At 30.3% G+C, this 14137-nt stretch overlaps 3 protein-coding genes across 3 annotated transcripts; 1 reads left to right on the top strand and 2 right to left on the bottom strand.

The window, feature by feature from the left end:
• Window positions 1–1428: 1428 nt before the first annotated feature.
• Window positions 1429–3162, bottom strand: PGO_070870 (actin-like protein; the record flags this gene model as incomplete). The annotated part of the gene is made up of 1 exon (XM_028686960.1): window positions 1429–3162. One exon carries the CDS (start codon window positions 3160–3162, stop codon window positions 1429–1431), a length of 1734 nt encoding a protein of 577 aa, XP_028542761.1.
• A 952-nt stretch (window positions 3163–4114) lies between these two features.
• Window positions 4115–5975, bottom strand: PGO_070860 (prenylated protein; the record flags this gene model as incomplete). The annotated part of the gene is made up of 7 exons (XM_028686959.1): window positions 4115–4182; window positions 4369–4453; window positions 4733–4789; window positions 4958–5087; window positions 5236–5348; window positions 5504–5573; window positions 5899–5975. The coding sequence occupies 7 exons, from the start codon at window positions 5973–5975 to the stop codon at window positions 4115–4117; spliced, it is 600 nt and encodes a 199-aa protein (XP_028542760.1).
• Window positions 5976–7875: 1900 nt separating this feature from the next.
• Window positions 7876–12831, top strand: PGO_070850 (DNA repair protein REV1; the record flags this gene model as incomplete). The annotated part of the gene is made up of 1 exon (XM_028686958.1): window positions 7876–12831. The coding sequence occupies one exon, from the start codon at window positions 7876–7878 to the stop codon at window positions 12829–12831; it is 4956 nt and encodes a 1651-aa protein (XP_028542759.1).
• Between the last annotated feature and the right edge of the window lie 1306 nt (window positions 12832–14137).

The raw sequence follows: 14137 nt of genomic DNA, 5'->3' as shown, positions 1-14137 counted from the left end.
ACATATACATACATATACATATACATATACATATACATATACTTTTTTGTGTCTGAGTAATCTCAGAATGTGTTACATAAGCTCGAAAAGGTGTAGATTATTCTGTCAACATTTATGATTCCATCCGTTCTGTGAGCATACGGAATTTGTGCAACAACGTGAATAAGCAACAGCAGAATTTCTTTCCGCGTTTTTTTTCTTTTTCACAAACACATGCTACTATGAAAATGTGGCTTAAAAAAGAAGAAAAAAAAAAAAAAAAAATTTTTTTCTTTTTTTTTCAATTTTGAACTCTCACGTTTTTGTATATTGGTTTTTTATTCTCATAATTTAGGCGATGTTCTACGGTGGGGGAAAAATAGCAAATGGGAAGAGTGAAATTTTTTTTTTTTTTTTCTTCATGTTTTCTTCTACCTTTCCTTTTCTTACTTTTTACTTTTTTTCTTCCTATTTTTTCACGTTACAGCGACACGCCCATACCTCAAATGCACTAAGTCTCAATTATGATGAAATTAAGGGCTGCTGCACTCGGATTGCTTATTTATTAAAAATATAAACCCAAAATGCTTTTCAAAAAATGAAAAAGAAGAAGGGTATATACAACTGTAATAGCTGGAAGGAAGTGAAAATGATGTAATTCTAAACTTTTATAGGAAAAATAATATTTTGGGCCACAGCAGAATTTTTTAAAGATTTTTCTCAAATGAGTGCAATTACACAGTAGTAATGAAGTGCCTTAAAAACCCAGAAAAGGGAATATTATCACCATGGTTATTATTTCCTAGTAAAGCAATTGACAGTAGAGAGGGTATTGATTAATAATATGTGCACACTTTTCCTTATCTTGGACGTATAGGACACTTATGCATATGTGTGTTGCATTGTATTCTTAAAAGAGGGTTATGACTTTCATGAGTGCATGTTTTTTAACGCTTGAACGTAGTAAAAGAATGAAGAACACATTGAGAGAATTTCCTTGCACGACAGGTAAAAGATTTATCACGGTTCTCTGCTTTGCCTCCGCTTAAGTATATTTTTTGCTTCTTTTTTTTCCCCCATTTGAATGCTAATAAAACGTTAAATTGTCTCTCTTTAATAGGCAAAAGAGAGAGGAAAAATTAAAAAATGAATGAATGAATGAATAAATATACGGGCGAATAAACGAACAAATAAACCAAGCTCTATTTATATGAACATGTTGTACCATATAAACATAGCTGAAAAAGGAACAAGACTTATGCGACATGGACAAATCAAGGGAGGCGCAAACCCAAATGAAAAAGTCAAATATGATATAATCCAATTTCGATAATCTTAGCGAAATAACATCAGCCTCCATCAGTCTTCATCACCTTTCCAATCATAGGAGAGAGGTTAGAACACAAAAAGGAGAGGGAAGACAAAAAAAAAAAAAAAAAAAAAAAAAGGCTAATAGAGAAGCTTTCCCTGTAAACTTAGACGTTCTAATATGTTTTCCCCATACTCTTCATAATCTGCCCTGGTAATATTATAATTGTAATAATCAAATAACTCCAAAAAATAGTGAGAACCTGAATAGATAGCATATTTTTGTAACATAGTCCATCGAACAACATGTACATTAATAGAAATATTAATATAAAAATTTTTATTTTTAACAAAATCATACAACTCATTTTGTAATCGTTCACGAAAGCCTCTAATAATGCTTGAGCCGCCTATCAAGTAGATGTTTTTAAATAGCTCCCTTCGAGTATCAATTGGACATTTTTGAATAGTATCATAAATTACACAAGGGAGTGTGTTTTGTGTGAATATGTAACTCAAACTTGAATTTAAGCTTGGAGTCGCCTCTGTGGAATAGTATGTAACGTTTATATCATATGTGTGCAATTTTTTGTATGATTCTGTTTTTAAATAATTTCCCAAATGATAAGGAGAAAAAAATATTTCAGTTGAGTTTACTGCTGAGGCAAATATTTTATTAAAATGTAATTCAAAAGAATTCACTAAATAATTTTTGGGAGCTTTATCATAAAGTAAAGATAAATAACCACATTCTTCCCTAGTTTTGGGAGTTAACACTCTTTTCTCTTTAGCAATTTTTGCAGATTCCAATGATACATCCTTCTGGTATTTTTCATTTCTTTTCATTTCATCAAAAATCTGATTATCTATGTCGTACCCTCCTATGTAGTAGATATTACTTAGGTCAGGCAATGGAATACCATTTATTACAGGTGTGCAAGTTGTTTTTGTGCTTCCAATATTTACCAATATTGCAGTGAAATTGAAAAAATTTAATTCTTTAAGTTTAGTTAAACATTCCATTGGATATTCTTCTTTTCCTGTTCTCTTTCTTTTTCGTTCTATTGTTTTTGTTTTTTTGCAAGGAGAAGAGGGGATATTGCTTTTTATTTGGAGCATGCTGAAGTCTTCTTTATCATTTTTACATCCTTCTTCACAATTGCTGAGGCTATGTCTCCTACCAGAAGTAGTATCACTTAGATTTTCATTACAAGCAACAGTATCTTTCTCACCATCCCTATAAAACATAACTTGGTATGTATGCTGCTTATTTTTCTGTTCTTGCAGGAGATGTTCCAAGATTATAAGCGAAGACACAAATGAAGGTTCCTTAAATGCTACACTCTGCACTTTAAAGGTGTCAAATAAAATATCCCCAAGGGTGGAAAAATCTTGCATACTATTTTTACTAGAAAAAGGAATAAACAAATCTTTATTTTTTAAATTTATTTTGTATATATTACTAAAACAGTGATAAATGGATTCTTCAATGATTTCATAGTTTTTATATGGTGGATACAAGTACCCTAGCTCTCTCCATGGTTCTATGATTTCCATTTGAGGTAGTCTTAAGCTTTGTAATTTACAATCATACTTATTCACTAATCCAACTTTGAAAGAATAGTTTCCCAATGTTAATAACACTATATTATTTTCTATCGGTAAATAATTGCTCAGCTTTATTATGTCGCTACAGGTTGTATTTGAAAAGCTGCTGAAGCTTATTCTTTTATGCAATTTTTTCTTTTTTTCGCTCGACGTGACAGAGTTGTTTAAATTCACATGGGGTCCTAGTGGGTCCCTCAGTTTGAGGTACAAACTCTCCGTTATGGGACTTTGAATCGGGGTGTTAATCCCCTCCTCTCTTTTATTCATTCTGCAGGTGCTGTAAGCGCTGGAGGTGTTTGAGATGTTACTGATGTTGACCAAATGTGTGATGATGACTGTGTAGATCGAGATCTACATACAGATTCCTTCTCAACTATTTCAACGTTTGTAAAACCCACTAAGTCTAATATACACCCTCTCCTCCTGTCGTATGTATATGTTGGAAATTTTTTCATCCCACTCCTATTGATACGTATGTTATCTCAACATGTATATATTTTTGTACGCATCTGTGTCATATCTTTTTCTACGTATAATATCTGCACATTTTAATTGGCGTCTCTCTAAACATGCATTTGACGAAGCAGCATTTTGTAAGCCATGCCTCTACATGTTTTCCTTTTCTTCTGATCTGTCTAATTTACCTATCTGTCTCTATGCCTTTCCTTCTGCTTATCTATCTATCTGCCTTTCTTTTTTTCTTTTATTCTTCCCCTATGACTTTCCAATATATTCACAGAAAGGATAATGCTACTTTTATAGAAGCAAAAAACTCTCTTTTGTTTTGCTTAAAAGACAGGAGTGGCAAGTAAAAACAAGTAACACCCAGCTACAATGGAATGTAATGTATACTTTGTAATTTCAAATTTTAAAATTTTCAAAGATATTTTTTTTTTTAAACAAAAAGAAAATTAAAATTGACCGGTCAGTGCGAGTAAAATTTTATTAAATGCAAATAATTCGGAATAAAACAAAATGACAAAAAAAAAAAAAAAAAAAAAAAAAAAAAAAAAAAAAAAAAAAAAAAAAAAAAAAAAAAAAAAAAAAAAAAAAAAAAAAAAAAAAAAAAAAAAAAAAAAAAAAAAAAAAAAAAAAAAAAAAAAAAAAAAAAAAAAAAAAAAAAAAAAAAAAAAAAAAGAAAAAAAAAAAAAAAAAAAAAAAAAAAAAAAAAAATATATGGCAAAAAAAAATTCAATTCAAAGAAAAAAGGCATCAAAAATCACATAATCCTGCAACACTGTTTCCTTTTAAGTTTCTTGCTTTGTTTAAATAACTGCTTAGTCGTAGCTGCACAAAGTGGGTGACGAATAGTAAAAAAGAATCTGTGTGTGTGTGTGTATGTAGATCAGAGAAGTAAATTATTTAAAAACTAATCTGCACGAAAGAGGTATATGGAGCAAAACTGTACAGGTGCTAGTGGGCTCCACGACATAGGCCATAAAAATGATGAAATGCTCTATGTAGCAAATTTACTCGAAAGATCCTTGCTCTTGTCTACGAGGACGTCTAAATTTTCCCTGTTCCTGATAAGTGCATCCATAGTTATTCTCACTTTTTCCTGCACAAGTAGGGAAAGGACGAGGCAGAGAGCCGATTTGATAAAGTGTTGAAAAAAAAATATAAATAAAACAGTATATTCCACTATGGATATTATTTATAACAGAAAAAAACGATGCACACACATTAGAAGAAAAAATTGACTCTTTTGTGCAATCCGTTGTGTATAAGAAGAGGGAAAAAAAAAAAAAACACAAAGGCATAATATATGCCCATTTAAGTGTCCTCAAAAGGACATCTAGCTATATGCACAAATTGTGTATATATTTTTCAATCTTACGATGTTCTCGCTAATTTTCATGTTCGTCTGGGCTATTGCATCACATGTCAGAGGGTCCTGATGAGGAATAGGGATCACACTCAAATGTCGGTTCAGAGCCCAATTCATACATTAGAAACATGAAATGAATTAATTATATACAATTTGAATGTTAATTTCTTGTTTCCTTTTTTTTTTTTTTTTTTTCTTTTATCCTTTTTTCTGTAACCTCAAGATAAGACTCACCTTATACTTGGACAAATATACATTTAAATTAAAGTTAATTTGGTTGTCTTGTTTCACTTCAGACCATACATTTTTCGGAATATCACGTAAGAAGTCCATATATATTTCATAAATCATATAAAAGGCCACCCTATAAAAATGGAAGGGAGAAATAGTAAGTATATTTTTTTATTTAAACGGAAAAAAAGGTAAAAAAAAAAAAAAAAAGAAAAAGAAACATGTAACTCTCATTTACCATTTAATGAACTGTAACACATAAAATATAATGGAAATTGTACCTCTCAGGATAATCATCTGTTGCTATTACAACAGGGCAAATATTATCTGAGAACTTAATTGCAAATACTATGTTTCCTTCATGTGTTATAATTTCCTTTGTGTTGTATTCGATCTGCATAAAAGGTAGGATGTGTTCATGTGCGCGCAATGGTGAGAAATAATGAAGGGAACATCATCATGAACAGATTGACAAAACATAAAATATAGGATGCACAGTTAATTCGTGTCCCTTGAGTGGTATAAAAAATATCGCCTTTTTTTTCGAACCCTTGAAGGAATGGTTCTCGCTACAAAAAACGCCGCTTCTTTGAAAGCCTTTTTTTTGATGAAAGAATATCTACAGGATACAAATTCATGAGAGAAATCATGTTTAAGTATAGGATGAATTATAAGCGTGTTTTTCAAAATGGGCATACATGGACAAGTACAACGAAATGAAGGGGGAGAAAGAGAGGCAAGATGCAAGTCTATGTGTGTGTAAATTGTGTAAGACAAGCTTATGCTTACACAAGCATACATATATATATGTACACATATAAGAGGGAAATGAGAGACATTTTTGAAATTCCATTTAGGGAACTATTTTACGTGCACATAAATGTGTCTACTGAAAAATGTTCCCTCATTTTTAAGGTATGTTCAGTTTTTCTTCTTTTCCTAACGCGTTTAAATCAGTGGCGGAGCAGAGGAAAATGATGTCATCTACATGTCTAGTTAAAATAATGGCCAGTAAATTCATCTTTATTTGGTAAAAATGAAAAAGACATATTTAAAAATGGATGGGGGGGGGGTAAGGCATTATATTAATTTAAAATCTATCTTCTTTTTATACACACAACATGCATATGGTAACACCACTAACACATGATCAAAGTTAAGTGATGTTAGGTACTTTCATATGAACGATTTGTTAAAAAAGAGAAATTAATTAATTTTATATATGTGTATACTTTGTTGCTAAATAAAAAGTTAAACATACAATTTTGTTGCTGATGATATGCATTAAGACATAAGGAGGCGTATACATTTAAAGAACAGGGGAATATGGGTGTATCGAAAAAAAAAAAAAAATATTTCTACAGGTCGAGGAATCCAACATATATATGTAAAAATGTCAAATGGTAAAAATTTTGTAAAAACAAGTTATCCTTTATAATGAAGTTAACACAAAGGAATATGAAAAGAAATTTATTCAATTTTTTTTTTTTTTTTTTTCTGATTAGTAAAATTTAAAACAAAAAAAAAAAAAAAAAAAGTTTAACTTGTGCGTACAAAATTTTTCTAACAAAAAAGTGAAGGTAATTCATAGCGTGGAAATTTCGGAAAAAAAAAAAAAAAAAAAAAAAAAAAAAAAGTGTAATCGAATGAACACATTTGATAAGGTAAACATATAAATAGATGAATCTTCATTATATGCATAATATGAAGACATGAATACCAGAAAAAATAAATACATCTCTGAAAACTTAACGAAGCAGAAAAAAAAAAAAAAAAAAATTAACCTTCCCCTCACTCGCATTCTTTTTTTTGAACAATATTATTACATCAATTTTGTTCCCCATTTTTTAGCAATTTATTTCCCAATAAATGTTAAACCCACCAACTATACATGATGAAATTTCTCTGATAATTTTACTTTGTGCCACAACTAATTCTTTTTTTTTTTTTTTTTTTTTTTTTGCCCTTTAGTCTTTTTTCAGTTGAATATTAATAGGTGCGGATGTAATTCTTTGCCCATTTTTTTTTTTTTTTTTTTTTTCCACATAAAAATAGGAAACAATTTCTCATGATTCTAAAACTGTTGTATATACAACATATGTATTAAATAAATATATATATAAGGTATAGGGGTGGTAACAAACTTGACAAAAATATATTTCGTGCAGATATTAAAATATATTTTTTTTTTTTTTTTTTTTTTTTTTTTTTTTTTTTTTGCCAGCGAGGAAAAGAAAACATTCTTATATATTCCTTTGCTATATTATTTTTCAGAAATTTTATGAATAATCTTTGAAATTATTTATTTTTTTATCCTGATACCTTAGCGTGATCTTGTGTATACTATGTATTTCTTAGAACACAATGTCGTATACATATTCATGGAAGTTAACATATTCATAAGAGCTTAAGATTCACATCTCAGTGTGAGGCCCTAGAATTTCCCTTTTTCATACATCGAAAGAGGGAGAAAGAACAATGTTGGCAACTTCGTTTTGTTCACTTGATTGAAGTCATTGTGAGCGCATGGCGTGACAAAACGAAGGAAGTTTTTAATGTCTTCAACAATCTTCTGGTTGGCCCTTTTTTTGTCATTTGGTCGTCTTGCCATTTGGGGAAGTCTATTTCTTTATTTATTCATTTTTTTTATTATATAATTTGTTTTTATTATTTTATTATTATTTTTATTATATTATTGTTTTTATTATATTATTTTTTTTATTATATTATTTTTTTTATTATATTATTATTTTTATTATATTATTTTTTTTATTATATTATTATTTTTATTATATTATTTTTTTTATTATATTATTTTTTTTTTTGTTCACATTTGGTACCTCGAATCATTCTCTCCCCCCCCACCCATTTTGCCGCTCTTCACTGCATTTCCTCCATGACTCAAAATGTGCATATAAAAAATGGATGTCGAATATGGTGGTTCAAGGAGCTTCAGCAAATACATGTGGAGAAAGGAAGAAAAGACGCCACTGAGTTATAAGAAAAAATATAGCGCAGAAATAGAAGAGAGCGGTAGCCATGGAAATTTGAACAATCGTTCATTATTTGCGGATTGCAATTTTTATATTGATGATTTTGTTAGTTTATTTTCACTTTACAATTCGTATGATAAGGACAGCAGAAACAAGAGTAGCAACACTAGGAATAGCAATAGTAACAATAATAACAACCAATATTGTAAGAATGACAATGAGAGTTATTCAAAAAGGACAACACTACACACGGATGACGAAAACAAATTAAAGTACCCTAACGAGTGGACTTGTTTCATGAACAACAGTGTGGATGATAAAACAGTATATAGGTACCACAATGACATGAACAGTCAAGCAAATTTCAGTACACCATATAATAACTACAGCGTGGGTGAGGATAATAACAAGCATGGCCACTTACCTTGCAACGATTTACCTTGTAACGATTTACCGGATTACAATAATGAGAAAGGGGAATATGGAAAACTACATAACCATGCAGTGGAAAATGAAGATGAATATATGATGCTAGATAAGACCCCGATAAAAAGTAGCAATTTTAATATAGTAGACCCCGTGTTTGATAAAAATGAAAATAGGAATGAGTTTGACACGTTCATGAAAAGATATGAAAGTGTATATTCTAGAAAACGAAATGTTCGTGCTTCTTACATCAACAAGAAAGAAGAATTAGAAATAATGATAATACAAAATGGAGGAATTATACATAATGCCTTAACTAGCAGGGTAACACATATAATTAGCAACAATATGGCATTAGGTTCAAAGAAATATATGGATTATAAAAAGGCAGTTAAAAAATCCAAAGTTTTTATAGTAGTAGACAAGTACATATCCGATTGCGTTAGTTTTCAGTGCAGGTTGCCTGAACAGTCATATTTACCTTCCTTACTACGTTACAATAGTCGTCCTATAACTGATTTTTTTTCCATTAAGAAGAGAAAATATAACAATGGACATTCTTCTTTAATTAAGAAAATAGAAACGAAAGAAAATGCGAATGTATCCAATGTGTTAAGGGAAAATTCAATCCCCATTTCATCTTACGAAGAGAGAAAAATCGACTTAAGTTTGGGAAATTTTCAGAAGAAGGATCTAATGAACTATTGTAATGAACAAAGGGAACATGCCAAGTGTGGAGAAATTACTATGAATGATCAACCTTTTTCTGTGGAAAGGGAAACGTGTATCTCGAATTATGAGTTACAAGATAGGAAGAATAACATTACTCAGAGAGACAAAAATTTGCTAATATTGAACATGCAAATGAGTTATGAAAATTTAAAAAAATACATATTATATAATTCTTTTGAATATTTTAAAAGGTTACGTAAGTTTTACCTGAACAAAGAATTAAAGGAAAATGCATTTCCAAATGTTTCCTCCAATTTGTATATAAATAGTGATACATTTGAAGAATTTTCAAGAAAATACAGAATATTAAATCATCTCAGTAAGCAAGAAATAGATTGGATTAAAAAGAAAAGTGAGTTAAATATAAATATAAGAAATGTGTGGGAAAATGATATAATTCATTTTTTTTTCGACATTGTGTTAAAAGCAAGGAGTCAATTCGAAGTTGTTTCAACCGCTGGGTCCACGATTAAGAATAATCATAATGATAACAATGGTGATAGTAATGGTGATAACAATGGTGATAGTAATGGTGATAACAATGGTGATAGTAATGGTGATAACAATGGTGATAGTAATGGTGATAGTAATGATGATAACAATGGTGATAATAATGGTGATAATAGTAATGAAACCGTTGCTATTGCAGCTTCTGCCTCTGATGGTAATCGCGTAATCGACAGGGAGAAAGCTTCTGACAAGTTAATCGAAAGCGTGAGCGCTTATTTACACAACTCCAGATTATACATACTAGGAAACTGGAACTACATAAGCCGTGAATTTTTTCAATTTGAAGATATAAAAGAAAATGATAAGCGTAAATTTGTTTATTTATATATCGACTTTGATAATTATTTCTTAAATGCAAGTGTAAAAAGTGCAAATAATCAATATAGTAAGAAGAACAAAATAAAAAATCATGAAATATTATGTGTATGCCATAGCTTAAAGAAAAGAGAAAGTTATGGAATTATAAGTGCTACCAATTATTGGGGGAAAAAAAATAAAATTGTAAAAGGGATGGTAAAAGGGGATGTAACAAAAATGCATAAAAATAACATCCATTTTGTAAAATATGATTTTTCCAACATACTAAGATGTAGTTATTTATTTCTGTTAGTTCTCATCAATTATTCGAAAAATGTAAGAGTATTATCAGTTGATGAATCTATACTTCAATTATTTTATGAAAATGAAGAAGATATTTTTTTAACAGCTAAACGAATTTCTGATGATATTTACAATTTAACCAATCTCAGTATATCCATAGGAATTTCTTCTGATTTGACAATGTCTAAAAAAGCGTTAAAATTTTGCAAAAAACGGTTTTTATTTTTTGATTATTATCATCATTTTTGTATATTTATCATGAAAAAATATATTCTTAATGAGAAGAAAAAAAATCAGAACAGTAATTCTATGAAATGGGTTCATAGCAGAAACTCAAATCACGATATGGTGAAGCAACATGCCACCTTAAAAAATGATAAACATCTGGATAAGCATAACGATAGTGGAGACACACATAATATCAACATTAAATATCCCTTTAAAATGGACAATAAAAAAGATGACATAATTAGAATCAATAATTGTTCCATGGAGGACGACAAACTTGAAAATATGGCATTGAATTATGAAGAATTGAAAAATTTGTTCAACGAATATATTATCTCTGAAGAGGAAAGGAAATTATCAAAGGAGAACGGACAAGATAAACGGAGTGTAAGCGATCTGAATGGTTCATACTGTGTTGATAAAGAGGATGGAAAGAAGCAGCTACAGGTGGAGGGGGAGAAGGATAATGCTGCTAATACATGTAATGTTAGTGCTGAATCAGATGCTGATATGTACTTCCTAAACGCCATGAAAGAAATAAGAGAAAAAAAGGTTGATTTAATTTTTAACAAGTTTATTGAAATGAACGAACATAATTTGGAATATATAATGGACACCTTTTTTGATAGGGTTATCCATCCAATAAGCAGATTTTTCTTTTTTTATAAAAAGAATGAACACTATTTGGACATTTTAAAAAAGTTAAATTATTTAAGTGGTGAATTTGTGCACTTTAATATTTATTATTTACCTCATGACAAAACGGTGCCTTTACAATTTGATAACCAACAGGAGGCAGCTTTGAAAAAACTGCAAAAAAAAAACATGCACAAAGTAGAAGAAGAAGAAGAAGAGGAAGGAGAAGGGGGGAAATGGAAAAAGAGCATAAATATCAGTGTCAATTATGGGGTCCGTTTTCAAAAAATTAATGATTTTTATTTTCTTATTTATTTCATGACCAAACAATTGTATATACGATTAAAAATAAAAAATTTGAAAGCCAAATCTATAAATGTCCATTTCTTTTTTAAAGAGCCAAACGAAAATGTTGATCCAATTAAATATCTAGGACGAGGAAAGGTCGTTAGAATAACTACCAAGATTAAGCTAAACCATTACACGGATTGCTTTTTTATATTCTTTTTTAAAATCATTTACAATTTTTATGATTTGACGGATAATTTGATTGATCTTAGGGGTGTTCAAATTGTCTGCTCTGATATCATGAGTGCCAACTTCTGCCATGCACAGGGCAAGAAAAGCATCTTGTATTACTTCTGCGTGGAGAAAAGTGGGGATTCAACGAAAAGGAAAAAAATGGACACGGTGCAAACACGAGAGACACAAGTGAATACTGTAATGGAGCAGAGCATCAAAGGGGTCGAAAAAATGGTGCCGGATAATAGCCACAACCGTGGTCACCAGCATCGTCGAGGTCGTGGCAGGAACTTGAATCCCAGAGGCTCTTCCAACCTGTACGCTGGCAGATGCATGAAAAGCATTTTGTGGTATTTTTTCAACGTGAAAAATGAAACAGGTGATAGGAAAAAAGCCGATACATCGAGTAACAAATGTGTTCCCTTTTCGCTTGAAAATGGTGCAAAAAAGGACGGAAAAAAGGGCGAAAAAAAAAGCGAAAAAAAACAAAATAACGGAAATATGATTGCAAAAAAAACTCATTTATCACGTGCTAGTAAGAGTATGGCGAAAAAAATAAATATTACAAAAAATTACAAAATTTTTGACTTTTTCCCAAGCATTTTGATAAAGAGGAAAAAGCGAAATAGTGATGCAGGTGTGTATAATGATGATATGAAAAAATGGATAAATGGAAATACAGTAATAACACAGAAAAACATATTCGATAGCATAATTAACAGAAAAATAAAGAAAGAAGTTCAGATTAAAGAGGAATTAAATTGTTGCTATATGTGTTATAAAGAAATTCTTGAACATGTAATGGAAAAACAGAAAAGTACTACTAACATTACCATGCATAGCAATCATTACATTTGTAAAGATGAATCTGTAAATGATAACATATTTTGTTATTCTTATATTATCCATTCTTTGTATTCAATGAATCAAGAGAATGAAAAATTTAATTTGTATGCTTATACAAAAGAAATGATTTCTTCCTATATATCATATTTCAAAATATTATTTTATAAGCATGAATGTTGTAACGATTCCCCTGATCAGTATTATCTCCTCAAGTTTCTTGCAACTGTTGTCGATAACTTATGTGAAGAGTTACACCGCACGAGACTCCTAGACGTGCTTCATAAATTTTTAAAAAATTTTAAGCATATTTGGTGTTTGAATGAAAGCGGCAGTCCCTTCCCCCCTCTGCTGCACAGAACGATGGTGAAGTACGACGTGCATTAAATGGGAAGAATATTAGATACGACACGCATTCTTCGTCTACCTCACTGGAAGATTTGCCATTCAATTTTTTAGTACTTGTTCCCTGTGTGTCTGTGAGCACATGTGCATTGACATATTTCCTTTGTGTGTATATGTGTCCTTGTAACTTGTGCCCATGCGCAGGATTATTCACCATTTTTGATTTCCTAGAACATGTTTTTTTTTTTTTTTTTTTTTTTTTTTCCCCATTTAAAACATTAATATTGACCATTTTATATTTGAGATTTTTCAAAAATGTAAAAGGATTCTTTATTGTAAAAATTTTTTTTCTCATTCAATGCATGTTAATTTTTTTTTTGTTTTTTCAAATTTATCACCACGAAGGAAGATTCGTTCGTTGGTCGGTTCGTTGGTCGATTTGCTGCTTGATTCGCTGCTTAAAGTACTGACCGACTAACTGTTTGCACCTATTAAAAAAAGTCGTCTTGCCTTAATCTAAATAGTTATGTGGGGGATAAAAGAAAAGCACATACGATGACATTTCGTTTATCTAAGGATAGAACAGGTGAATTAATTTTTGTTTGGGATGTTTTGCAAAAAGTTACGAATCCACATACGCTCATTTGAAAGCTTGTTTAATGAGAAAATTCAATGCCAATACACATACCCTATTTGCAGGGGTTAAGCATGTTGTCATACCTGCATAATATATAGGAGCATGCATATTATACATATACACGTAAACATAAACGCAAGGCTATATTTTTTAAGAAATTTAAAAAAGGGCCCACCTTTTTTTTTTTTATTCTCTGTTTTACTTTATTTTTTGAACATCCTTTTGGGCAATGTAGGAAGATCTTTTTACTGCGTACTATATTCACCATTCATTCAACAATTATCCGAATGTTCGATAGTTTAATTTTTTTACCATTCTGAACTTTTGAAGCTCTAATATTTTAACGTTTAAACGTTTTAGCCGTTACGCAAAATTTTCCCAATTGTGTGCTGAGCCATTTTTATTTTTATCCAAAAAGTCACTTCTCAACCTTTCCACATTTGCATACGTATATAGATATACATATTTCAAACACCTCCACACAGCGGTATAAAAAAAAGAAAAAATATATAATAAAAAAAAATATCTACACTATTTATGTAAAACCAGTTTGGTTCACACCTGTGATTGTGAGAGCGCACTTTTTTTTTTTTTTTTTTTTTTTTTTTTTTGCATTTTCCTTTTGTATGTGCTACCCTTTTCTAGTGCCTGTTGAAGAGGAGGAGAACAGCCCACCCCCACAACTACTACAACGAATGATAAAATCAAGAA

Source organism: Plasmodium gonderi (genome assembly GCF_002157705.1).
Source record: "Plasmodium gonderi DNA, contig: Chr07, whole genome shotgun sequence".
Lineage (NCBI taxonomy): Eukaryota > Apicomplexa > Aconoidasida > Haemosporida > Plasmodiidae > Plasmodium > Plasmodium gonderi.
The sequence above is the reverse complement of the archived record's forward strand: the minus strand, read 5'-3'. Positions and strand labels throughout refer to the sequence as shown.